The sequence below is a fragment of the Eucalyptus grandis genome, chromosome 1 (genome assembly GCF_016545825.1).
Source record: "Eucalyptus grandis isolate ANBG69807.140 chromosome 1, ASM1654582v1, whole genome shotgun sequence".
NCBI classification, from domain to species: domain Eukaryota; kingdom Viridiplantae; phylum Streptophyta; class Magnoliopsida; order Myrtales; family Myrtaceae; genus Eucalyptus; species Eucalyptus grandis.
In genome coordinates, this window is record NC_052612.1 from 32506121 (window position 1) to 32533806 (window position 27686).

Here is a 27686-nt window from a genome sequence, read left to right on the forward strand (position 1 = left end):
TGCATCAACTTTAAAAGTAGTATGATAACAGGTCATGATATAATCATTTTGGTTACCATATCATAATGTCAGAAGCTAACAATAGAGTCACATGCGCTGAGCCTAAATTAATTTTGATGATTACAAAACCTTTCTCAAAATCGAGTAGTTCATTAATCTGATTATAATGTGGAGTTTGTTACATCGATTTTATACGGGTTTTGTGAGTTTCGAAAGTTGTGGTGAAGTGAGTCCGTGCAGAGTTGAATGCCCAACCATGATTAGTTTAGATGTCCGACATTGAAGCAGTCTTGCCCGAAAGTCTGAAGGGAGAGTCAGATGCCCGGCTTGCGACTCTTTTGGACGTGATCATGTGTCTCTAACCTTTCAGATGCTCATAAGTTGAACCATTTTTGACACTCAATTTCGATCGTGCAACTTTCGTGCTCGAGGGTCCAACTTTGCGTCCGATCAAAAAATTAACAATTTAAAGTGTGATTTTTTTTTTTTTTTTTGGTCGAAACAATTTAAAGTGTGATGGCTTTCTATAATTAAGACTCCTTGTAGTCTTGCAAATCAAAATCATCAAGAGAACTGATTTGTACCGACAGAATCAAAAGTAGGAGAGTTGATCAACCATTATATCTAAGTTGTCAAGAAGAGTTGCGGTCGACAACTCGTCTTTGTACAAATTTTTTATTACGGAAGTAAGTGTAACTCGCGATCGGGCTTAGAGAGTGTGTTAAACGCTCAATACAATAATAAAAATGAAACACATAATTTTAGGTTGCGTTTGGGAGAGTTTTGAGAAATACCTTTGCATATAAATGCAAAAGGACTTTAGGGTAAAAGGATTTTGACGAAATGCAAACAATGTTCAAACGAACATATTTGCTTTAGATTCGGGTTTCGTAAAGCAATTTTTTTGAAAAAAAAAAGAAAGAAAGAAGGGAAAATGCAAAGATCAAAGAAACACAACTATGAAGCAACTAGAGCCAACGACCTAGGGGTCACCTTGCCTAGGCTACGTGACCCCAAGTGTCGTCTCGTGACCTCAATCAATGGCTACCAATATTAGATCTGAGTTCGCGCGGACATGCGATACCGATTAAATTTGTATAGAAAAATGAGGGTGGGGTTAAAACTAAAATTTAGATTAGTGAGGACAAAGTTGGAAAATAAAATTCATTAACCTTGTAAGCAGCATTCCGTAAATGCCAAACGCCAATCTGGGTGATACTTGTGTTGGGTTAAGAGCGTTTGGAACTGCTAGTTTTGCCTCATTGCCATTCCTTTATGGGCTCAATGGCCTTCGGCCTGTGTAAAGTATCGACCAAAAAAAAAAAAAAATCCGTGTCAAGTTAAAAGATGTACAAATTGAATTGCTCACTCGACTACTTCTACCTTATTTTAATATATTTTCATGCAGCAATTACAGATTGAAAAAAAACAAAGCACAACACAACACGGCCACAGTTACATCAAACAGATACTACATGTTTCAAGTCTAAGCAGCACCGTGATCAATCTAAGACGGTCCAAAAGACACTCCATCAAAGTCAATTTGGTGCATCAATGAAATAAAAAAAGATGCGGGGATCTGTAGTTTTACTTAATTCACTTGGACTATAAAGACCAACTTGGAATACGTTAATTTGAAATGAGTCCAATATAGTACGGCACGTTACCAGAATAATTTTGTTCAAAGCTTTCGAAACATTATGCATATATATATTACTGATAATGAGAAAAGAATGGTTTTCTAAAACCAGATTTAAACCATGAATAGATAACGATAACCCAACCAATTCAAAATTATAATGCCAAAGTCTTCTGGCCAAGATTCTTTTTTTCAAAATTAAACTAGAAGAAGTGATAACCCAAGCTCAACTGCTGTAAACTTCTAGTTTCCTTTTTCCGCTAGAAGTCCTCTCCCCACGCTCATCCTTTTTAAGATTCAATTCGAGAGGAAGTCACTTTAACGTACGGAAGAGAGGAACTTGGTCGAAGATTGAAGGATTAACATAATTTGAATTTTGATGAGGAGAAGAGATTGGAACATTTGAATGCTCTAGTATCACATAAATTATATCATTTCGTCGTCAACTGAAAATGGAATTGTACAATGTACTCTAGTTGAAAAAATAAGATAGTTCCGACGTTAATTCAAAATCTAAATGCTCTGATACCACATAAATCATCTTTTATCATTGCCAACCGAATACAAAATGTACAAATTAGGCTTCTTCTTTCTCTTTGGAAACATAGATTTAATACCATGAATGGGTAACAATTATCCATAGCGACAATGCCAAAGTCTAGCCATAATCCAAGAAAGTAAGTTTCGAGATTTTAATTTTGAAAAAAACAAAAAAAACAAATTTAAACTGAGGTAAAGGGTTGCAAGACGATAGACTCTATTAACTACCCAATTAGAAGAAGGGATAACCCAAAGCTCAACCACTAGAACTCCTCTCACCACATTACTCATCCTTTGAAGCTTCATCCCAGGGGGAGATTACTCTCGCATGTAAAGAAAGCGTCTCGTCTTCGAGAAATCTTTTCGTTCGACCTGTAAGTTGAATCCAAGAACACTGCATGGCGACGTGATTTCCTTTGACTTTCGCTTGTTTGCCTGTTAGATTTCGGCTTCCGTGTCCGTGTCCGTGTCCGTGTCCGGCGATGATACCATAACGTTGAGGACTCGCATGTTATTCTGATACCCGTTTCTCGTTACTGGCGTGTACTAGTTCGACCGGTGGGCTGAGAGCAGACACTCACCATGAGGGGCAAGAATCCAAAGAAGCCGTCGCCGAGCAGCGATCGCGGGATAGAAGACAATGTAAGGAACTCGAACCGTGTCCTGTCACAGTCCTGTCTTTCTTAGTCCATGAACTTTGAAGCCCATGATCGCTTGTCTGGTATAGATGCGTTCAATGCTTCTTCTTTGTAGGTCAAGGATTTGATTGAGAAGTGCTTGCAACTGTACATGGCTATGGACCAGGTGATAATCGCTCTGCGCGATAATTTTAACATAGAACCTCGTTTGACAGTCTTAGGTAAGATCCTACTCTCCTCTTTTCGAATGGGACTCGTCTTTTGAATCCGGGTATATGTTTCTACCGCTCGCCTCGATCGGAGCTGCTTTTCCTAGACAGGAAAGAATCAGCAGCCCTCCTAAATTTTTAAGATACTGGCATTTTTTAACCGATTTATTTATGCATTCCAAGTTAACCCTAAATGAGATGGAATTTTCCGAATTCAGTGTGGACGAAACTACAAGAGGACAACCCGGAATTTTTTCGTGATTACTACATTCGGCTGAAGTTGATCAAACAAATCAGTGAGTTCAATCAGCTGCTCGAGCAACAACGACAACATTATGAACAGATGCCACAAGCAGCATTCGAGGAACCGTCGCTGCCTCAAGCCAAGCCTTCTCCTGAAATTGCTGGTGAGTTTTTGCATAGTCCTCCTCCTTAAAACAAGAAAGCTGTACAAATATATATCATGCACGCCACTCCGTTGCATTTTAGCAGGCGGGATTTACCAGCAACAGCTCTCAAATGCAGCGCCAGTGCAGTATGGCAACGATGTTTTAGGCGGCATGCACAGGGATCATTGTGCTTCCAAAGGGACCGGTGCGGTTGCCTCAATGCAAATCCCTGTCCAAGCTCACAGCTTGCAATCCATTAATCAGAACGAGTGAGTCACTTATTCCATCCACGTATCGAAACTTCTACCTGTACCGTTATCCCGTGATCAGGGTTCAACCATTAGGTGCAGCTAAACATGCATAACCGGTCCTGTTGAACAGCAATTCCATTATCCTTGTCATAATCAGCGTCGATCTTCAGGTTCTTGATTCACGCATGCTCAAAACAAGCGACGCCATCAAATTGCTGCAAACAAGGTGCGATTCCCTCACCATTTGATATCCAGAATCAAGGCCGCTTTAGCCTCCCGAGCAATCCAGCCTCTTCCAGCGTGCCCGTTCATGGAGGTGAGATGTCATGTGATGACTACATTACGTCCATATACCCTTTCAAGCCGTCTCTCTCTCTCGTGCCGGATGATATCTTCGCCGAGACTTTGATAGTCGATAACTTTCCCTCTGTTTAGTTACGTTACAGCATTAGCTAGAACCGAAGCAACGCTCCACAAACCCTAGTTGCTCTAACTAGCAACCTCGTTGTACAGCTTGCGCTTAATTTAGTCATTCCTGAGTAAAACAACGATCTTGCAGACAATCCTAGCTTTTGCTTGTGTTGTTGTTTGGTGCAGAGTTTGAACCTGTACCGGAAGCGAATCAACTCGACTCTCTGGATTTTCTCCTCGACTCTCCAGATCACCACGACGACACTGGTAAATATCTTCATCCGCGATCCTTTCACCAGTCTTTGCTTATTCCATCCGCGTCTCGCCTCCGCCGGGGCGGTAATTTCGTGCGTCTCTCGCTTCGGACCAACCGAAGCTCCACAGCCCGTTCCTAAGATTCGGCCCTCCGTCTGATTCCAACCGTCTCCCGTATTTTTTTTCCTTGCAGGACAGCTTCCCGACATGCCGCCGGAGTCTCACCCGGGATCTCAAAAGCCTGGAAATACCTACTAAGGCGTCGTAGTGTCTCATCGTCTCTGCTCGACATCATTTTACCGCGTTCGCGCGTGTTTGCTAGTCATTCCGACGTAGAAATCGCTTCCTTTTTCCACGATCGAAACATGCATAGGATAGCTTCATTTCGTTTGTTTCTCAGAACTCACTTTGAACCAGTATATATTTGGGCACTCTTGCTTACTGTTTGGGGTTTCATCGTCTTCTTTGCTTGGGGTCAATCTTGGTGGCGTGTTAATATTCAGGAATGGTGATGATTTCGAACAATAGATTGATGCAAGCAAATTTATACTTGGTGTATTTTCGTTACATGCAATATCATGTGAAATAGTCACGTAGATTAATTGCTGTTTCAATCATAATCTTCAACATAAATTTTTTAATTTTGTCAATGTGGTCATGAAACTTTACGCGAAATTTTTATGTAATCGTTTGATCTAATTATAATCGGAAATCGCTGATTTGATGATCCTTAAATTATTTACGTCAAAATGCCACGTAGAACAGCTGGCGACAAAGTGTCACGTAGAATGGTTGTCGATAACTAGATACTACGTTAGCTTTTCGATGGTAATTGACCTAAAGGACTAGTGATTTCCAATGGCAATTAACCTTATACATGAAAAATTTAGGGCTACATTTATAAAATTTAAATTTTTAAATTGAATTGAAATTCATTTAATATATATTTTTTTGACTAATCGAGTAACTAGTCCTATAAAGTGTCACTGCCGCTGGACCTGGTGGATTTTGCTGGAGAAATTCCCGACTTGGACTTGATAAAAGAAGCTGCCCTAGACCTTCACCCCCCGCCCCCTTCGCCTTCTCCTCTGTCGGCAACTCTCTCTCTCTCTCTCTCCTCTTACAGCTGTCGTGCCGAACTCACCTGCTCGATTACTCATGACAGAGGAAATCGAGTGGCAAGAAGGAAAAAAAAAATAATTACGTAATTTTTTTTTTTTTTTATCCAAGGAAACCCGTACCTCCACTAGGTTTCGAACACTTCACCTTTGAGGAAAGGATCAGTAGGGCTTTATCCAGTGGGGCCACCACGGTAAGTGGTAATAATTACGTAAATGTTCTTTGTACTTCGTTCTACCATGTAATATAATTCGTAAACTTTTAATTTGTTCAATATAATTTATGAATTTTAATTCAATGTATACTTCTGTTTCTCAACTTTTAATTTACTTGATAGTCTCTGATTTTTATTTTTTTTTTGTAAATGTTCAATTTAGTTTATAGACAATAAGGAAATATCTAAAGCTATCATTCTATCAATTCAAGTTAACAAATAATATTGAACATTTTCATATATTTTTCATGAACTGAATTAAATATACACTAAAAATTTAAGGATCGTATTAAATAAGTCAAAAATTCATGGTTGACTTTGCATAAAAAGATAAATTTCAGGGATCAAATTGATCAAAGTAAAAGTTGAGCACGAGACCAATGTGGGAAGGAGCTTAGTTGGTTCGGTGATGGGCCGCTCGTCACGATGAAATGGCACATTGAATTGTTCATGGAAATAGGGTTCCAAAATTAATGCACATATGATAAATTTGTTCTAATTTAATTTTTAAATACAAAAAATCCTAGACCAGTATATTTGTGATAAATTTACCCTTTGTTAAATTATATTAAATCGAATTAATATCACGAAAAAATCACAAATCGATACACCTATGACAAATGAAAGGTAAAATCCAAATTGCTATATCCATCAATTGCCTAGGAAACACCAACATTCTCCGGGAGCTTCTATGTTATGTCAAACCACTTGTCCAATAGTGTGGTCAACTTTCTCGACACGCAATTCCAATACATGCAGGATTAATTAAGTCCATCCGATCAATTTTGGTTGAGATGAATGCCTACCATTTGACCAACACTAACATAGATATTTTTTAATAATCTTTTCATTTTTTTTGAAATGTGTTATTTTTAAATTTCTTTCCTTTCTTTCTTTCTCTATTTTTTTCCTCCTCATTCCTTCTCCCTTGCCGGCGATGCCAAGGCCAGTGAGATTAACCTTGTTGGCCAATGGTGAGGGTTGCCCCCACTAACCACTTGCGAGAGTAAGCCTCAACTATCCATGGCGAGCGTAATCCTCACCTAGTGACGGTGAGGCCTTGCCCAACCATGGTGAGGACCAACTTCGCTAGCCAAAATGAGGAGGAAAAAGAAAGGGAAAAAATTAATAAAAAATTCAAAAAATAAATAAATATTATCAAAAGGTCATTCACATCAACGTCCAAATTGACCAAATTAACTAAATTGATTAAAAAAGTTTATAACTAAATTGGTGTATTTATAATAGATTTAATTTTTTTTTTTTTTGTATTTTACTTTCGTCGTAAGTGTACCATACCAATTTGAGTTTTTTATTTTATTTTATGATATTAGCTCATATAAAAAGATCTTATATGGGCCAGGAGAGTAATTTGAAGGCTGGTTGCGATGGTAAAATCGTCATATCACAATCTCTCCCCAAAGCTAAAACCTCACCACCGTTCCGGCGCAAGCATTCCGCTTGCAGTCCCCAGTCCCCCATGGCTTCTTCATCTCCCTCTCTCTCCTTCTCATCCTCACTCCCCCGATCTCCGCTTCCCGAAGGCGGCGGCGCCGGCAGGAGGAGCGCGGCGGTGTCCCTCCCGGTCCCGTCGTCCCGGCGGGTGATCCTGTGCGCGTCCGCGCCGCCGGCGGGGAAGACCGCGGGCGGGGCCGGATCGCCTTCCTCGGCGGCCGCGAAGAAGAGGCACTGGAAGGAAGGAGAGTACCCCGGGATCTCGGAGAATTCCCGGGCGGCGGCGGCAGCGAACGGGAGGAGGCGGCCGCCCCTGAAGAACGTGAAGAAGAGACTGGACCGGCGGAGCGACGCCAAGGCGTGGGCTTGTACCGTCACCGAAGCCCTTTCCGATCGCATTCTCAAGAAGCAGTGGGCTGAAGCGCTTGAGGTGAGCGGGTTGATTGCAATGTTAGGATTTTAGGCGGTGTGCGGGTGCGAATTCGTGCTTGATGATTTGGTCGATCTTCAGGTTCAGCAGATATGTGGAATCGAATGATATGATAATGCCTAGCTAGGGAGTATCTGCTTCTGCTTTTATGGGATGGTTGTGGAGCAGATACCTTCAAATTTGTGTTCTTGGACTCGAATTTTTTTTACTCGAAGTCGAATGGATTGTTTATCTGCATTGTTTCGCTGATAATCTTTATCGTCGTGCAACTTGATGAAGGGTTTGCATTTGTTTTACTTTGTATTGTACTGGATATGCTTGTTCTTGAGAAGATTACACATTGTGGCTGAATCAGCTGGTTTTGTGTACTGGTTGTTTAACTTGGCATTGCTGATTAAATCAGTACCAAATTGTTGCTACCATGTCCGGTGTTGGCGGTGGTGGCGGCGGTTGATGTTTTTCAGTAGGTTAATTGTAGTTGCTTTCTGCTCGTCCAGGTTTTTGATATGCTGAGGGAGCAGCCGTTTTATCAGCCAAAAGAAGGGACTTACATGAAACTCCTTGTTCTGCTTGGGAGATCGGGCCAACCTGACCGAGCTCGCCAGCTGTTTGAGACAATGGTAGAAGAAGGATGTGAACCCACTTCCCAACTCTACACGGCTCTGCTGGGGGCTTATTGCAGGAACAATCTCATCGATGAGGCATTCTCAATTCTCAGTCGAATGAAGGGCCTCCCCAATTGTCAACCGGATGTTTTCACATATAGTATTCTTATAAAGGTGTGTATCGACTCTTCACGTTTTGATTTGGTTGAATCACTTTACCAGGAAATGGCTGATCGGTTGATAACTCCTAACACCGTCACACAAAATATAGTTTTAAGTGGTTATGGGAGGGCTGGAAAATTCGATCAGATGGAAAAGGTACTTTCGGGTATGCTTGAGAGCAGGGAGTGTAAACCAGATGTCTGGACAATGAACATCATTCTCAGTGTGTTTGGCAACAAGGGGCAGATTGATGCAATGGAAAGATGGTACGAGAAATTCCGGAATTTTGGGATCGAACCAGAAACTCGGACTTTTAACATACTCATCGGTGCCTATGGAAAGAAAAGAATGTATGACAAGATGTCGTCCGTGATGGAGTACATGCGTAAGCTTCAGTTTCCTTGGACAACCTCGACTTACAATAATGTGATCGAGGCTTTTGCAGATGTCGGAGATGCACAGAACATGGAATATACTTTCGAACAGATGCGCGCTGAGGGTATGAAAGCAGATACCAAGACATTCTGCTGCCTTATACGTGGATATGCCAATGCTGGTCTCTTCCATAAAGTTCTAAGCAGTGTCAGATTAGCCGGGAAGTTTGAAATACCTGAGAACACATCATTCTATAATGCAGTTATATCGGCATGTGCAAAAGCTGAGGATCTTTTGGAAATGGAGAGAGTATATAAGCGAATGAAAGACAAGCACTGTCCCCCGAACTCGACCACCTACTCAATTATGTGCGAGGCATATCGAAAAGAGGGAATGAATGACAAGATCTATGATTTGGAACAGGAGAAAAAGGAGCTTATTCTCGATGAGTCCGAGAACGAGTCTGCCCTTGGGCCAGAGTCCGCGACGGATGCTTAAAGAAACCCGAGCAAGTACTGTGGCTTAGTGCAGGTGCACACGGGCTTTTTCCGTGGGTTATGTTACTCCGTTGGTGCAGTTCCTGGTATTTCGGCAGCTAAAGCGGGTTCTGCCTCCCGGCAGTCCTTCAGATCCGATGATGCTTTGGGATACTTTCCTCAGTGCCACAACCGATGTACACAGCTGATGTACCAACAGAGGTGATTAGCGTGCTGTAATTGATAATCTCTTTTATGATCCGTGGGAAAAGTGATCATTCATGGATCTGTGCGATTCTTGGCGAGGAAAGAGAAAAGCTGTGATCAAGCATTGTTGTATGCTCTCCGTTTAATGTGTTCAGCAACTTGTTTAGTGGAGGATAGGTGAAATGAATTGGAAAAGAAAATTCAAAGGCACTGCCCTCCGTTAAATCGGTCTGCGTTCGGTCGTCCTTATCAGGCTCGATTCCCTGAAGAACCCCCAGCTTTAGATTGAGTCCAAATCTAGCCCCAAAATTTTTTCCAACTCGTAAAAACAAATCATCAATTTGCGCACTTTACTCAGGTTTGCTCCCGGTTAACATTCCATCCAATCATTACTGTTAATGATATCTATGTCTTTTTTTTTCCACGTCAGATTTGGATACTTTTTTTTTTCTTTTGTCTGTCTTTCTTTTTCTTCCTCTGGGTTTTGCCATGGATCCCTTCCCCGTCTCCCTGTTCTAGGTTCTCGCCACCCTTTCCGAGCTCTACGACGTCACGGAGTTTGCCAAGGGTGGCGAGCTCTTCACTAAAGTCTCCAATGGCCGCCGTCTTCCACCATGACCTCAAAGCCGAAAACCACCTCGACGACATAGGCGACCACAAGGTGTACGTCTGTTGCCTTAGCGCCGTCACTGACTATAGATCCGGTCCAAGGGCTTACTCCACATGCTCTGCGGCACCGCCGTGGGCACTATCAACTCAGCCCTTCGCGACCACCTCACAGGATAGCAAAACATAAAAGGGAGTGACCTGGTGAGGTGAGAAATATTACCTGTGCACTACCATTAACTCGTTGATTTGAAAAATAGACAGATCTTATGGTTGCCTTGTTCAATCGGCAAAATTTATGGATGGGGGGTAACATACATCTGAACTGAATTTTTTTCTAGTTAAAGGAATTTAACCTAAGCCTTTTTAGTAGACAAGAATCCAAAGTGAACCCAATCTTCCCTCCTTATTGGGAAAATCTGATCCTAATTCAGCCAACACAGCTGCCAACAACAATGCTGCCGCCGCCAACGACACTTTTGTTGCTGGCTTCCATGTCCGCCACGCCTCCGCCTACGGCTGCGTCTTTCTCTCTAACTCTCCTTCCTTCTCTTACTGCCTCTGTCTCGCGACTCCAACTATCGCTAAATGGAGCACGAAAGGGCATTGAGCTCCTTGCTGACAAGAGTTTGATGCAACGTGAGTTCCGTAGAGTCTCCCTCGACGAGCCCTATTTTATCCAAGGCTTCGAATTCAGTGGCTTTCAGGCATGGGAGGGAGATCAAAGGCATTGAGCTCCGTGCCATCGAGTGAAGCGGTGGTGGAAGGAGTCAGAAGTTGAGTTGATCGTAGAGCTTAGTTGATGTCCATGGCAGAAGCAAAACAAAATAAAAGAAAAGGAAGAAGTCAATTAATATATACTTTTACATGGAATTGTCATGGTTAGGGGTGTAAAAAACCAAATCGAAAATTGAATCGAACTGAATCGAAAAGTTCAGGTTTTTGGTTCGATTCTCATTTGATTTGGATAATATTAAAAATCAAAACTTTTTAACCGGTTCGATTTTTATTGATTTAGTTCGATAAAATCTAATTTTTCATACCAACTTTTCGATAAAATCTAATTTTTCATACCTTATTTCACCTCACTTTTCTTCGTCAAATACCTTTTCCCTTTACTTATATAAATATTTTTTTTGATTTTTTCTTCTTTTTTTCTTTCATTTTCTTCGCCAGCCATGACAACAGCTGGCGACCGGCCAAAGGCGAGCTAGAGCTTTGCCATAGGCTGGGTAGGCTCAAGCTCGCCAGATGGCCTATGATTTATGACCGGCCAATGAAGAAGAAAAATAATAAAAAATAATTTAAAATTTATCTTTAAAAAAAAATTTATTGGAATGGGTGTATGTAGGAAAAAAATTTCCTTACCAAATAGTGAAAGGAGATATGTAAGACCAATTCTTCTCCAAGCCTATTATGCGAATTCATAATACAAAGCGTGCAACCATGGATTGTGTCTTCAAGCCTTCATTATTTGTTATAAGCGTGCAACCATGTATGTTACAGTAGATTTCATGAAAAAAAAAAAAAAAAGACTTTCGATACCCTTTAAAGTGATAAAAAAAATTAAGCAAATGTTAATGTTAAGGTATTTGAATTGCTGTAGAATTTAATATTGCATTTTATTTATTTTCATGTAGGAGCATTCGCAAAATTGTTTTCATTTAGAAAAGTAATAGCATTATATTGAATTTATTTTTTTAACCCAGTTAATGAAATGGGTTGAATTAAGTAAAACAATTCTATTTGATGGAATGTACTTATTCGATCGAATAAGAAAGGACTCTCAAGAAAAATGGAAAAAGTACTACACAAAAGTGAATAAGTACTACACAAAAGTGAAATAAGTACTATGCAGAAGTGATGGCCAACGGGGAGGTTACGATCGTGAGGGAGGGGCAGAGGTGCCTAGCGAGGCTGCAACTGTGAGGAAGGGCTAGACGAAGAGTAGAGATTTGAGGCAGCCGAGCTAGCCGGAATTGTGATGCCACATTGGACGGTTGGAGGCGAGACTAGAACTGCAAGAGATGGCCCAAGGCAAGGCAAGGTAAGGCTGGCTGAGGTGGCAAGAAAAGGAAAAAATCAACGACATACTAACAATAGTTGGTGCAAAGTATGGGGAATAGCCTCACATAAATATATTGCTGCACCGGGGGCAGTTTGCTAGTCCCTAAGGTCACACAGATCCAAATTGATCCTCCTCGTGACAAGAACCACCTTGTGCCCATCTGCCCGAACAAACCAAACAAATAGAGCATTCCTGAAACAAATCAATGAAGCTTTAATTTCATTGAAAATGAATAATTTTAAAAAATTCTTAAAAAAGATCATTTAAACGAAAAATATTTACATATATTATCAATAATTAAAACACTCTTCATTTACTAATTATTTCAACAAAACAAGAAATCATTTTAAAAAAAATTACAAACGGAATCTAAGTAAAACAATAAAATAGGTGCACGACCATGATCTCTCCCGACTTCATAAAAAGTCGGTTTCAGAAACACCAGCAAGACTCATTTCAGGAAAGGAAAGCGTTTCGATTAGGACCCATACCACAAAATTCTATGTATAATCAGAAAAAAACGCAATACTCACTACTGAACCACAGCTTTCAAAGATAACAATGCTCAATGAGAGAGCAATGAGTCCCAGGGCTTCCGGCATTACGAGGGAACAAGGAACACAAACAATGAATGAACAAATCGCTGCCTCCTTGTCGAGCACAATCAGCTCCGCATGCATGCACAGATCACGACGTTAAATTACTTACATCTTATACAAAATCTACACATGCATCGTTGACTTGAGACTCCCTAATCAGAGTTTTGGCGCTGATCCTCCACAAGGCTCGATCCAATTTGGTCATGATTGAACTTTACCACGACACAAGTGATGTTATCTGCACTTCCCCGAGTAAAGGCAGCCTCTGTCAATTTCCTGGCTGCTGCTTCTGGCTCTTCTTCTCCTCGTGCGAGTGAAACGGCATCCTGCGAATTGAGCACCAACAAAACAAATGATGAGCCAGGAAGATTCAGCTTCTTATTTTGAAAATCAAATATGATTCAAGGTAAAATTCGGAAGCATTGTAGACTCGTTGTGATTGAAGCAAGTCGATGCTGAATCTGGATATTATGCTCAGTCCTGATGGTTTCTTGAAGTCACTAGTTGAAAATTGACTACTCAGTAAGGACGCGGGGAACAATTTTTGAACAGAAGAACGCGTTTGGTAATTGCACAAAATTTCTGTTCCTGGAATAGAAAAAGAAGAACAGAAACACGTTTGGTAAACTTATATAATTTTTTAATATTTTTATTTTTCTTCTTTCTTTTTTTCTTTTGCTGGTTGCTGGCTAGGCAACATCCGGCGAGCTTGCCGGGCCTCGCCCAGGCGGCATGAGGTCGGCCTCACGTCGGCTGGGGAGGCCGAGCCTCACCCGGGCTGGGCGAGGCGAGGCCAACCTTGCCCAGCCAAGCGACGCCATCTTGGAGGTGGCCTGGCGAGGCTTAGCCTCGCTGGTGGCTGGGTAAGCTCAGCCTACCCAGGTGAGGCTGAGCCTCGCGCGGCCATGGCAAGGCTCGGGCCGACGAGCCTCGCGAGGCCCCGGCAAGGCTCAGGCCGACGAGCCTCACCGTGGCTCGGCCTCTCCAGGGGACGGCAACGCTCCGGCGAGGTCGCCAGCCCCCATCTGGCCGATCATTGGCGTCGGCCATGGCCAAGGCCGGTGATCAGCAAAAGGAAGAAGAAGAAAAAAATAAAAAAATAAAGAGAAAAAAAGAAAAAAATGAGAAGAAAAAAAGTGTTTCTCGGAAGTGTTCACAGAACAGAAAAGAAACAAGTTTTTTCTACTTCCAAATCTGTTTCCAAAAAAAAAAAAAAAAAAAAGATTTTTTGTTTCCGGGAACAAAAGTGTAAACAAATGCTTTTTTTTTTTTTGGAAAAAAAAAACAAAAATTTGTGTTCCGGGAACAGAAATAATTTTAAACAAATACACCCTAATTGTAGCCACACTAGTCTGCTTACAAGTAAATTAAAAGGTAAGAAAACGTTATGAGGTCCTTAAGATATATTGTTGTGAGATCATTTCACCCATATGCTTACGCCTAGTATTTGCAAATAAAGGGGACAATGCATCCAAATGACATATGTAGTGAGTATCTTTACCTCATTAGGGACCACATCCCACAGTCCATCACTTGCTAGCACAAGCAATTCAAATTCCTCATTTATCTCTTGATCCTGATACAGCATAATCACAACTTAAGCATGCTAACCTTGATAAATCAACCTGGCTCTACATCACGTAATGCCGGCAATTCTACCATAGCCATTATATTATGATCTCTGTTTTGCGGTTAAATCCGCCTTCATACGGTAGAAGTTTTGGAACCCTCATGGGCAGAACATTTGCTATTGCTACAACTCTAAAACAAGGCATGGACTTCCTGAATAATTGACAGACAGTCAAGCAGACAAAGGAAACATGGATGACAGTCAAAAAGGCAGAACTTTTTTTTTCTTGAAAAAGAAAAGAAAAGGAATACCTAGCAAATCAACAAGTATAAGATGACGCAAAATATTCCACTCTACATGGATAAGAGAATAAGACCTTATGCTTCTGGCTTATATCACACACTCAAAACCCTTTTTTTGGTCATAATAAGATGACCAGATGCCAATCAATGCTTACCTGAATCTCAGGTTCTGCAACAACAAATTGCTTCAACATCCGATTTCCAAATGCACGAGACATAGCTAAAACACCTCCTACCCGCCAGGTGCCTGATGAGATATGCAAACATCTTGACAACTTGTCGCTAAAATTTTTAATCAAAGTAACAGTACAGCCAACAAATGAAAGATATTATCCAAATAAACAATTTAACACCACTAGCTGATGCATATTGCAGGACACATGAGGACTGTGTCAGCCTTTTGCAAAGACAGCAGTCAATCACGAGAAAGTAGTGGCAAAAAATGAGTAAAATAAGACATGCTATCCTGACAAATGAAGTCAGAGAGTTAATATTACAAAAACAAGGGGGTGACGGTGCACATAAAAGCATCTCTCCATCGTATCAATTTAAGAAAGCCTATTTCTTTCAAGATGCCCCCGTGATGTTAGCCCAGAAGCATTGAAAGTTTCAAACATTTGAATCCAACCACAATGAGTCCATTATAATAAAAGGTTATCGCAAAGGGTAATCAACAAATTGTCAGCTCTGAAGGTAGGAATAGTTTCCGCATTTCCATATCAGTGTTCTAAACTTCTAAAGGAAGAATTGCATTTCGAGTCTCATTGCCTCAAAAAACAGTCTAACTCGGGGTCTCAGGAGAGAGTGTCAAATCATTTTCAGAAACAAGGGCATCATGACGCAAACTTCAACACAACATGCATCTCCCAGAATTTCAGCTCTCACATGAAGAAGATAGAATAGAAGCATACCTGCCCACATAACAACACCTCCAGCATTTTCAATTCTCTTTCTTTCATCACTTCTATTTGGTTTATGATCTTCAGAAAGAGGAATAGCTGTCCAAAGAAAAGAAATATTTAATGCACTAAAACCACAGCTGCAAAGAGCTTAATGGTTCTTTAACATGTGGATATAACTGCAAATGGTACATATTAGCTAGATAGGATTATACTCTGCCGAAGCAAAAGTATCCAGTTACCACAGGGTGGCAATGGATTTCTCAAGGTGATTAGATTTAGCACCTAGTGATAATAAAAAACTGTCATTAACAATACAGATTAAAGGTACTAAATCTAAGGTCACAGATATAATGCATGCCAAAAGGCACAGGAAAATTTTCAACATCAGTAGAATTGGCACAGACGACAAGACTCCTCACATGAATGGTACCTTTGCCAGCTTTTGATATTACAGTCCGAGAGTCTCCCACGTTCGCCACATACAGATGGCTACCCACCAGCACTGCTGTCGAGGCAGTAGAACCGTCGTCCCGAAAAGTATCTCTTTCAGATTCTAAAAACTCCACATCAGTCTGCTGATATGTTTCACCTGCATTAAATTCCAAGAGATGTTGTGGAATTACACCAACCGATGTTAGGCAAAAGCTGAATTATTAAATATATCAAGTGATTTTTCAATGTGATGTTTGCAGTAAACAACATACTGCATAGTCATGGTTCACGTCTCAAAAGTAACTATTGGCATAAAGTAATTATACAAAGGAAAGGAACGCACTTATTGCTAATTTTGTGTCTGTCATAAATTGCGGATGCTTCATAAGATTGTCAAACAGATGCTCCTTCAGATACTCAGCAGCACGAGAACCACCATGACCTGTAAGATATATTAATGCCAAGAGACTCTTTAAATACTCTGTCATACAAGTATGAAGTGGTATTAACAGACTTTAAATCTATTATTAATGACATCGCACTATTTTGCTGATAGAAGTACCTTGTCTTCAATCTTACAGTACTTTCACCTAGCTAAGTTTCTCTTCCCAACAATACATTATCAATTCTGGGGCAAAGTCCTAGGAAACGATTTACAGAATTACAAGACCATAATGCCACCCTTTTGGCTAGACATATATGGTTATTGACAGATTTACATGACAACAATCAGAATGAGTAAGGAGCGTAACCAACAAAAACAAACCTAATCAGTCCCCCACACTCTGACAATGTGACCTACCTCCACTCCTAGAAATTTAAGAACTAGCAACTTATCAATGATAAACTTTCCTAGTAAGGTAAACACAAACATCAATGAATAGGTCATTTCAAATTCCTGGAGACACAAAAAGCCTGATCTGCACCAATCCATATCATCAGTTATTCCAATACGAAGCTAATTCTATTATTTAACAAGATCAGCCATTGAGCTTCATAGTTTGATCAGGATTTGGCAATAGCTTCCCATCTTATCATACTCAATTAACTAGCTTCAATTATAATGTCTGGAGGTTTAACAGCTTCACACTAAAGACTTGATTGTCCTCATTCAGTCTGATGCCACTTAACTTCAAGCTCACATGTTCATTTCACTTGTCCACATGCATGCGTGTGACAAAATGTCGAACCTTATCCATGATAAACAGTTAGATGTGTGCCTATACCGTTCACCCTCATACCTCCACCCCACAAAATGGCATGAATTGAAAAAAAAAAGAAAAAAGATGAGACACCAATTTCGATTTCAAAAGCTTTTTACAGAGCGGAACGGTGACTCCAAGACATCCATATTTTTTTTCCTAAGAAGTTGGCAACCTTATCTTCACTTGACAGAATTATGGACAACAGGACATGAAACTCTTCTATCTTTTCATGTGTAAGTGTACAAGAGAGAATCCAACCATCGAATATTCCAAACATGCAGATTGTTTCTCCATCAATCTTCGAAGTTTTAATATCATAAAAGTCCTCCATGGTAACTCTCTTTCCACGGAAACTGGAGTATCCACAGCTCAGTTTTCCGTCTTCACTGCAAAAAGGAAAAGAAAAGGAGAATTGATTACTAAACAATGGGTTTTACCTTAGAACAATAAACATCAAGTCAAACTAGCCAAAAGCATGCAATCATGAGCCTATGCTAATCATTTCTTGCCAAACTCCATAAAAGAGAAACTAATAAAAAAGAAGATGTGGGTGTTTGACAAAACAGTTCTAATTTAGCAATAGATGAAGGAGGCAAACGGAGTAGCAGAAAATATAGCAAGAAGGGCTAATTCAATATCTGCATCCAAAGCACTAGCTGAATAGATTCTTTCTGTAGAGAAGCTCCAATTGCATCATAGTAATTACAAAGAAAAGGTTGTTTTTCTGAAAATGTAGAAATGGACTTCAGATTTTTCGCTCAATACGTGACATACAGCACACGAGAGATAGACTCAGACGAAACTAAACAAACATCCAAATGTGAGCTCTCTCTGAAATCAAACACCCACCGCAAGAGAAAAATGAAGACAACAAAGAGACCACCCAAATTAGCTAGAACAAGAAAAAACCACGTTAGAGTAGCTATTGGTGAAAAAGAACCTCTTCCATCCTCCGCTAGCAATTCCACCATCGTCCTCTTTCTCCATCATCATATCAACAACTGCTTCTCGATTCTCCATCGCTCCCGTGTCAACCATCATCTTGCTGCTCGTTCTAACTTTGCACTTCCACGGACGATTCAGAGCTAATCCAGAATGCAAAGCTCTCGCGAAGCTGCGCGATGGAAGCCTTCCACGGGTGAATATCCCTATGTCCGCAGCTTGAACAATGACACTCCTTATGCAGCTGGTGCATACCATCTAAATCACCCAAGCCAGGCCTTTCAATGGATACTTCCCGAATGAAACCAACCCAGCTGACAAAAAAAAAAAAAAAAAAACAATCGCAAAGGCAATTAGTCTATCTTTTCAAGAATTATCCAGAGCACAACCGATCCTAACAGATCATTCATATACTAATCGACCCGACAAATAGAATCATCCGCGCCACCAAAAGGCGATACACAACCACAAGGTTCAAAGGTGGATTTACACCTCGGAAAATGCTAATCTTAACAACACGAGACGCGCAGAGAGCAACAATCCAAACCGCGCAGCTCGATCTCAAGCTGCTCCATCGCGTTTCCGAAAGGACGCCTCGCTTCAATCATTAAGCGGAGGACGGATAAAAGAGAACAGGATCAAATCAACTGTCGAGCTGAATCTGAGCCAAAAATTACGAACGAAGCCGGGTGCGGACGCTCACATTACGGCAGATCTCGCGCGAGGAACCGCCGAGCTCCGGCTCCCCGGGACGGAAACGGCCGGAGATCCGGCCGATCGGATGGCGGCGGCGGCGATCCGGTTCGGGCGACGGGGCGGGGCGGGCGGGGCGGGGCGGATGGATCCGAATCCTACCGTGCATATACCAAAGAAGAGCTACAGGCGACTTCTCTCTCTCTCCCTATCTCTGCAGAAACCAAGAGAATCCGAAACCCTAGAGAGAGAGAGAGAGAGAGAGAGAGAGAGAGGGATTGAAGATGGAGGAATATATAGCGGACAACAAACACAGGTAAAAACTTAGAGAGAGAGAGGGAGAGAGAAGGAGTGAGATTGCAAAACGGTGGAGAGAGAGAGAGAGAGAGAGAGAGGAAGAGTAGAGTGCTGGCCTGGCCTTTTGTAGCTTGGCAGCGAAGGGGGAAATGCAACGTGGCACACTTCATGCGTCCACTTGGAGATTCGGTAGGATGCGGTCGAGCCTACGGATACGCCCCCCCTTCCCTTCCGATGTCACGGCCACGTCACCAGTAGCTGTCGCCGGGCCGCCCCCGCCCCGCCCGGGACTTCTGACGAAATGCTGAGGTGTTTTGCCGACAAGATAACGAAGGCCTTTGAACCGGATCGAGCATTTGACAGTTTCGGAGCGTCGCTTTTCCGAAATTAATGAGAGTTATCTTTTCTTTTCAATTTTGCCCTCACTTATATTTCCGTATTTCAGTTTCGCTCCCTTAAAATTACTGTCCTTCTTCTTCCTTGCTGAACCAAATGTTTCAGACCTAGTTGACTGGCCGACGGTCGCACTTGACTCGACAAAGGTGGCCGACGGTCTAGATTCGTATGTCTAGGTCTACAATCGCAGGTTTGCATCGCCAAAAGTCGTGCAACCCTAGGTGTCACCTCACCTAGCCTCTTCGATGGTTCGATCCTCACTAGTCAGTGGCTACCACAACCCTAACTTCAATCTGGTCTATGTTGTTGCTGTTGTCAAGATCGCTAGTTTATCCACTTCTCGAGGACCCATCTTTGGTTCTTGATATATGGGGCTTGGTTTTGTTAATTCGGACTCGAATGAAGCTAAATTGGTTCTTGAATTATTCACAAAAAATGTGACATTTCTAAAAAATATTTTCTAGAAAGTCATTTTTCAGGAAAATGATAATAATTTCTAAGGGTGAACATAGTTTGAGGATAGAACCCGGAACTTGAGAACCAAATCGGTAGAAACCTATAGGCCAACAAGTGTTCTAAAGTGATAAAAAAAATCACAAGAATAATATTTTACTAAATTAATGGAGGCAAGACATATATGTTTCATTGAATTACAGAGCTTAAATGATCATATAGACCAAAGGAACGCAATTTATCGACAAAGGGGAGTTAATGGCCAATTTAGTGGGAAAATTTTCTTGGGGGAGGCCATGCATACATTCATCCACATTATAACGTAAAAAAGATTGAACAAACATGCCAACAAATGTTTTGTAGTGCAAAAAAAAGCACGAGAATAAAATTTTTACGAAATTAGTCAAGGCAAAATGTATATCTTTCAGTGAATTACAAAGCCTAAATGATCATATAGACTAAAGAACGCAATTTGTTGATAAAAGAGACATCAAGAAACCGTAGTAAAGTTGTTTTTCCATAAAAACAAAGAAACAAGAAGGTAAAATTTGATGTCTCGAAAAACCAACTCTCAATAGACCAACACAAAAATTGTGAACGACCTAAAACAAAAGAACGAGAAAGACAAGACAAGAAAGAGGGAATGAACGACCTCATCCAATGTAGAATCATCAAGGAAAAACTAATAAAAAGCAAATTACTCACGAGATCATATTGATTTCCATCGTATTTGAATGCCTCATAATAGCTCCTCCGCCCTCTCCCCTTGCCAGAAAACCTAATCAGCTCGCCAATTGGCTTTGCCTTGTCGGCAGACTCCTTCTCTAAGTCCTCTTCCTCCTCCTTCTTTTTTGCATTCTTCAAACTCTTCTCCTCTAGCCCACCTTCCTAATCAGCCTCAGGTTCATCTCCCTCTCCATCCTCATCCTTGTCTTCGTCCACGAGCTTCATCGGCTTCCTGTGCTTGCTCCTGAACTCGACCTTGCTCTCTCCATGGGATTCTTCGAGGAGAGAATGACTCACTTCCAAGGATGTGGCTCATCCTCCTAATTAGCCTTTGGTTCACCTCCATCTCCGTCCTCATCCTCATCATCGTCCACAAGCTGTGCATACGTTTCTTCACATTACAATGTCAAACAAGACTAACCAAACCGGCAAACAAAGGCCAACAAGTGTTCTAGAGAGAAATAAAGCACGAGAATAATATTTTACCATATTAACAGACACAAGACGTATATCTTTCATTAAATTATAAAGCCTAAATGATCATATAGATCAAAGGAACCCAATTTGTTGATAAAGGGATTTAATTGCTAATTCAATGGGAAAATTTTCTTGGGGGAGGTCGTGTATACATTCGTCCAAATTACAATGTCAACAAAGATTGAATAAACAGGCAAACAACCGCCAACAAGTGTTCTAGAGCAAAAAAAAAAAAAAATACGACAATAATATTTTTACTAAATTAAAAAGGCAAGACATACATCTTTCAATGAATTACAAAGCCTAAATGATCATATAGACCAAAGGAACACAATTTGTCGATGAAGGAGACATAAAAAAAAATGTAGTGAATTTGTCTTTTTCACCGGAACAAAGAAAAAAGAAGGTAAAATTTGATGTCCCAAAAAACCAACTCTCAATAGACCAACACAAAAATTGTAGACAACTTGAAATGAAAAATAAGAAGAACAAGACAAGAAAGAGGGAATGAACAACCCAATTCAATGTAGAATTGTTAAGGGAAAACTAATAAAAAGCGAAATACTTACAATATCATATTGATTTCCATCGTATTTGAACGCCTCATAATGGCTCCACTGTCCCCTCCCCTTATTGAAAAAAACCTAACTACTTGCCGATTAGCTTCACCTCGTCAGCAAACTCCTCCTCTAAGTCCTCTTCCTTCTCCTTTCCCTTCGCATTTTTCGCACTCATCTCCTCTCGCCCACCATCCTGATCAGCTTTAGGTTCACTTCTGTCTTCATCCTCATCCTTGTCTTCGTCCACGAGCTTCATCAACTTCCGGCACTTGCTCTTGGACTCGGCCCCACCCTCCACAAGATTCTTCGAGGGGCGAGTAACTCGCTTCCAAGAATATGGCTCGTCCTCCCAATCAGCCTCAGGCTCACCTCCATCTCCATCCTCATCCTTGTCTTCATCCATAAGCCGTGCATACATTTGTCCAAATTACAAGGTCAAACAAGACTAAACAAACAAGCAAACAAAGGCCAACAAGTCTTCTAGAGTGTAAAGAAAAAGCATGAGAATAATATTTTACTAAATTAACGGAAGCAATACGTATATCTTTCATGGAATTACAGAGCCCAAATAATCATATAGACCAAATGAACGCAATTTGTTGATAAAGGAGAATTAATTGCCAATTTAGTGGGAAATTTTTCTTGGGGGAGGCCGTGCATACGTTCATCCACATTACAATGTCAAAAAATATTGAACAAACATGCAAACAAATGCCAACAAGTGTTTGGAGCAAAAAAAAAGGGGATAAGTACACTAATGGTGCCAAAAGTTGTGTACGGCGCTCACTTTAGTGCCAAAAGTTTCCGTCGGATCACTTAAGTGCCAAAAAATTTGAAAAGCGCTCACTTTGGTGCCAACTCCGACGAAATTGGCCGGAAATCCGACGTGGCCTTTTTTATTAATTTTGACGCCGACGTGGCTCGTCGGAGAGCTGAGTCAGCATCCAAACACCAAAACGACGCCGTTTGGTGTCTCCCGATTCAAAACCTAATCTCCGGCCGTCGCCGTCCTCGACGGTCCTTGCACTCGGCGGCCACGGCTTCAACCCCGACCTCGGCCCCAACCGCGACGATGGCCACTCAACGGTAGCGGCTCCGACCTCGACCCCGACCCCGACCCCAACGATGGCCACTCGGCGGCCGTAGCTCCGACCTTGACCTCGACCCCGATCGCGACGATGGCCACTCGATGGCCGCGGCTCAAACCTCGACCCCGACCCCGACGATGGCCACTCGACGGCCGTAGCTTCGACCCCGACCTCGACCCCAACCTCGATGATGGCCACTCGACGGCCGTAGCTTCAACCCCGACGACGGCCACGGCTTCGACCTCGCCGAAACCCTAATTTCTTCCCCATGTGAGCTAAACGGCGTCGTTTCCATGAAGCCATCCACGTAGGACGGCAAAATGACGTCGTTTTCTTAAGGAGGACCGAAAACGACGTTATTTAAAGGCTTATCAATTTTTTTAAAAAAAAAAAAATCATTTTGACCGGAATCTTTCGCCGGAGGCCGGAATCTTCGCCGGTGGCACCAAAGTGAGCGTTTTCCTCCGATTTGGCACTTAAGTGATCCGGAAACTTTTGGCACCAAAGTGAGCGCCGTACACAACTTTTGGCACCATTAGTGTACTTATCCCAAAAAAAAGGTATAAGAATAATATTTTTACTAAACTAACAAATGCAAGAAGTATATCTTTTAGTGAATTACAGAGCCTAAATGATCATATATACCAAAGGAACGCAATTTATCGATGAAGAAGACATCAAGAAACCATAGTGAAGTTGCCTTTTCCACCAAAACAAAGAAAAAATAAGGTAAAATTTAATGTCTTGAAAAGCCAACTTTCAATAGATCAACACAAAACTGTGAATGACTTGAAACGAAAAATAAGAAGATCAAGACAAGAAAGAGGGAATGAACAACCTTATCCAATGGAGAATCACTAAGGGAAAACTGATAAAAAGCAAAATACTCATGAGATCATATTGATTTATATTGTATTCGAACGCCCTATAATAGCTCCTTTGCCCCATCCCCTCGTCGGAAAACCTAATCGGCTCACTGATCGACTTCGTATCATAAGCGAACTCCTCCTCTAAGTTCTCTTCCTCCTCCTTCCTCTTCATACTCTTCGTACTCTTCTCCACTCACCCACCCTCCTGATCAACCTCAGGTTCACCTTGTTCTCCAACCTCATCCTTGTCTCCTTCCATGAGTTTTATCAACTGGCTCCGCTCTCCATAGGATTTTTCAAGAGTGAGAGACTCGCTTTCGAGGATGTGGCTCGTCCTCTTGATTAGCCTCAAGTTCACCTCCATCTCTGTCCTTATCCTCGTCTTCGTCCACAAGCCATGTATACATTTGTCCACATTACAACATCAAACAAGACTGAACAAACAAGCAAACGAATGCCAAGAAGTGTATCAAGACTGAACAAACAAGCAAACGAATGCCAAGAAGTGTTCTAGAGTGAGAATGCCAACAAGTATTGTGGGGTTAAAAAAACAAAAGCACGAGAATAATATTTTACTAAATAAATGGAAGCAAGACGTATATCTTTTATTGAATTATGGAGTCTAAATGATCATATAGACCAAATAAATGCAATTTGTCAATAAAGGGGAGTTAATTGGTAATTCAACGGGAAAATTTTCTTAGGGGAGGTTGTGCATATGTCCGTCCACATTACAATGTTAAAAAAAGACCGAATAAACAGGCAAACAAATGCCAATAAGTGTTATGGAGCGAAAAAAAAAAAAAAAAAGCACGAGAATAATATTTTTACTAAATTAACAAAGGTAAGACGCATATCTTTCAATGAATTAAGTAGCCTAGAAGATTATATTGACCAAAGAAATGCAATTTGTCAATGAAGTAGACATTAAGAAACTATAGTAAAGTTGTCTTTTCCATCAAAACAAAGAAAAAAGAAGGTAAAATTTGATGTTGCGAAAAGCCAATTCTCAATAGACCAACACAAAAACCATGAACGACATGAAATGAAAAACAAGAAGAACAAAACTAGAAAGAGGGATTGAATGACCCCATCCAATGTAGAATCGCCAAGGGAAAACTGATAAAAAGAAAAATACTTGTGAGATCATATTGACTTTTATCATATTTGAACGCCTCGTAATGGCTCCTCCATCCCCTTCCTTTGCCAGAAAATATAACTAGCTTGCCGATCGACTTCGCCTCATCAGCGGACTCCTCTAAGTCCTCTTCCTCCTCTTTCCTCTTCGCATTCTCCGTAAACTTCTCCTCTCGCCCATCCTCTTGATCGGCCTCAGGTTCACCTCCGTCTCCATTCTCATTCTTGTCTTTGTCCATGAGCTTCGTTGGCTTCCAGCGCTTGCTCCTAGACTCGGCCCGAGATTCTTCGAGATCACTTATGAGAATGTGGCTTGTCATCCCGATCAACAATAGGTTCACTTCTGTCTTCGTCCTCATCCTTTGGTTTCCGGCGCTTGCTCCTAGACTCGGAGCCATTCTCCATGGGATTCTTCAAGGAGCGAGTGACTTGCTCCTAAGTATGTGGCTTGTTCGCTTCGTCATTGTTTGTCAATGCAAAAATCTAATTCCCCATTGTGTTGTCGATTGTTGCGACCTACCCTCGGGAGGAGGGAACAGGTTTAGGGGTAATGCCTAAAAGATGGGCCTAAGGCCCATGATTAAGCGTGAGCTCTCCCAAGCCCATACCCCGTGTGACATTTGGATATTTCATATGAATTTTGCATAAAAGGAGTCGCCACTAGCCTATTGGGGTCGACTCGGAACCAAGTGAAGCATGGGAGCGTACCTCACGACCTACGCAACCAGAGAATCTAGAGTCGGTGACTTGATTACACTAATTAGCTAATTAGTGCCCTTTCGGTTCTAATCTTTTCATTTTATCAAAATAATTTTTTGCGAGCAGCTTGAATTGATTTTTCTCCTCCACAAACATATTAAAGTGATCAGATGGGTGCAATCTAAACACATACTATTAAACATATCATATGACTACACACATACCATTAAACGTATCCACCAATAATCATAACTAATGATGTCATAATCACCATAAGACTACACACATACCACTAAACACAACAAGATATACAATCTAAACATGCGATATAATCAAAATAAATGCATAATTACACTTAAAACGACAAACACTTAGCAATTCCTAACCAAACTCTATCATTTTTTGAATTTTGAATTTTTTGAATTTTTTTCTTTAATTTTTTTGAATTTTTGAATTTAATTTTTTTAATTTCTCAAAAAAATTTCGATTTTTAAATTTTTTTAAAAAATTTTCAAGTTTTTTTTTTAATTTTTTAATTTTAATTTAAAAATCGAAAAAAAAAGGGCGAATGGGGTCGGGTCCGGTCTGACCCAACCCGATTCGGCCCAATCCGCGGATCGGGTCCATTCGAAGACCGAACCGGGTTCGGTCCCGGTAGGCGGGCCGATTGGCCCATTTCGAAAGGAAACTAGGCCTGGCCACCTTTTCCTATTTCCCTTTAAAAAAAAAAAAAAGCCCGGCCCGAATCGAAATTAGCCCTTATTCCCTAAAAATAGAGGGGCCCGGTCCATCGACGAATCAACCCATTCGCACAAGCCCGAAGCGAAGCCCATTTCATATTTTCTATTTTTAGCCCTTTTGTGTTTTCCTCTTCTTTTTTTTTTTTTTTTCTTTTTTTCTTTTGGGCGTCTTCTTCGAGCCTTCTTCTTCCACAACCGCAACTCGCCGAAGCTCTTGCGGCTCCTTCGCCGATCCGACACCGACAATGCCGCGAGTACCGACCGCCCTAAGGAAGTCACCGATCCATCGTCTGGCGTCGGTGGTTCCGTCCGACCGACACCGGGCGCCACCGGCCACCGGTTGGTCGGCGTTCCGAGAGTCTCCTGTGATTCCGATGAAATATGCGCGCCTCGTCTCACCCCTAACCGCGCGAGGGAACCTACCGAAAAGCTAGAAGAACGATAGGGACGATGCGTGACAGGGGTATGATCCTAAGCAACAAAAAAATCAAAAACTAAGCTCCGGTCGAGGGTTGGATGTGGTGGTTTCGTTGAGGCATTTCGTCGAACAGCTAATGGATGTTAGCAAATTCAAAGGTTTACGGCTCGGCCGAGCCTCGAACATGTTCTAAAAGTATTTAATCATGACTTATAAGGAGCATGGGAGCAAAATACAGAGGTGGTGAGGGCCGGAGCATGCGCGAACTGGTCGACCGCGAGCTCCGGCCGAGCGTTTCCAAAAAATGGGGCAACGGGTTTCAGAGGACCTACCTTGTCCGGGGAGGAGCTGCGGCGGATGATGGTGCATGTACGAGACTTTGGCAACGGCTCACTTTTCCCTCGAGCTTCCTGCCTCTGGTTCGGATTCTCTCTTCGATTCTCCCTGTGCTTTGTCTCTTTTCTACCCTTTCCTATGTTGTTGGGCTCCGAAGATTACAGTGGCGGTCGGCAACTCACTGGCGGCAGTTGGACGTCCGGAGCTTCTCGGCTCCCTATCCGGCCAATTTTCCTTCCTCTCCCCTTGGTTTCCCTTTGTGTTTCTCTCGGTGTTTCTCTGTTCTCTGGTTTTTATGCCCGGCTAGCAAGCACGCATGGCTCCTGCAGTTGCCAGCTTGTCGGCTGGACTGCATCCTCGATCTACGGATCACACCGCTCGCCTGCCACCGATCCTTTGCCGCCCCTGTTTTCAGCTGCCCTCTTGCTGCTTTGTTTTCTGCAAATCTTCAAGCGAAGACCAGCAAAAGAAAAGAAAAAGGGCTGGGCCGGTCGGACGGAGAGAATGGGCTGGGTCGAGCGGAAGAGCAAGGAGATTGGGCTAGGCCCAGCGCGTAGGGGAAGAAAAGAGAGAGAGAGAGAGGCGGATCGGGCCATGATCAAATTCGGCCCAAGTCGACCATTTTCGTTTTTTTTTTTCGAATTTTTTTAACTCTATTTTTTTTTAATAATAACCCTTTTTGTGACTAATTCCTAACCTTTAACACTACTTTAAATTAATTAATTTGGGAAAAAAATTAGGTGTCAACATCGATAAGATGGATTGTGATTAAGTTTTTTTTTTCTCTTTCTATATG

The 27686-nt window shown here is 41.7% G+C and overlaps 3 protein-coding genes across 8 annotated transcripts; 1 reads left to right on the forward strand and 2 right to left on the reverse strand.

The window, feature by feature from the left end:
- The first annotated feature begins 7101 nt into the window (after positions 1 to 7101).
- Positions 7102 to 9585, forward strand: LOC104437987 (pentatricopeptide repeat-containing protein At3g06430, chloroplastic). Its single transcript, XM_010051042.3, has 2 exons — positions 7102 to 7550; positions 8048 to 9585. Exons 1-2 carry the CDS (start codon positions 7146 to 7148, stop codon positions 9188 to 9190), a joined length of 1548 nt encoding a protein of 515 aa, XP_010049344.2. The 5' UTR covers positions 7102 to 7145; the 3' UTR covers positions 9191 to 9585.
- Positions 9586 to 10186: 601 nt separating this feature from the next.
- On the reverse strand, positions 10187 to 19085 carry LOC104437975 (probable protein phosphatase 2C 76). 6 transcript variants are annotated; one of them, XR_005551009.1, is made up of 12 exons: positions 18705 to 19085; positions 18000 to 18315; positions 17318 to 17445; positions 16198 to 16296; positions 15853 to 16011; positions 15432 to 15518; positions 14676 to 14767; positions 14150 to 14224; positions 12758 to 12974; positions 12114 to 12241; positions 11833 to 12038; positions 10187 to 10775 (listed from the first exon to the last, which is right to left on the reverse strand). XR_005551009.1 is itself a non-coding variant. In XM_018874389.2 (10 exons), the coding sequence occupies exons 2-9, from the start codon at positions 18257 to 18259 to the stop codon at positions 12801 to 12803; spliced, it is 1074 nt and encodes a 357-aa protein (XP_018729934.2). In that variant the 5' UTR covers positions 18260 to 18315; positions 18705 to 19085; the 3' UTR covers positions 11768 to 12241; positions 12758 to 12800. The 6 variants fall into 6 exon arrangements, 1 of the variants encoding a protein (XP_018729934.2); XR_001987638.2 differs by lacking the exon at positions 11833 to 12038; XR_005551013.1 differs by lacking the exon at positions 10187 to 10775 and having other exon boundaries at positions 11768 to 12038; positions 18710 to 19085.
- Positions 19086 to 20728: 1643 nt separating this feature from the next.
- On the reverse strand, positions 20729 to 22021 carry LOC120296414 (histone chaperone ASF1-like). Its single transcript, XM_039318372.1, has 3 exons — positions 21700 to 22021; positions 20907 to 20957; positions 20729 to 20841 (listed from the first exon to the last, which is right to left on the reverse strand). The coding sequence occupies exons 1-3, from the start codon at positions 22019 to 22021 to the stop codon at positions 20729 to 20731; spliced, it is 486 nt and encodes a 161-aa protein (XP_039174306.1).
- Positions 22022 to 27686: the final 5665 nt, after the last annotated feature.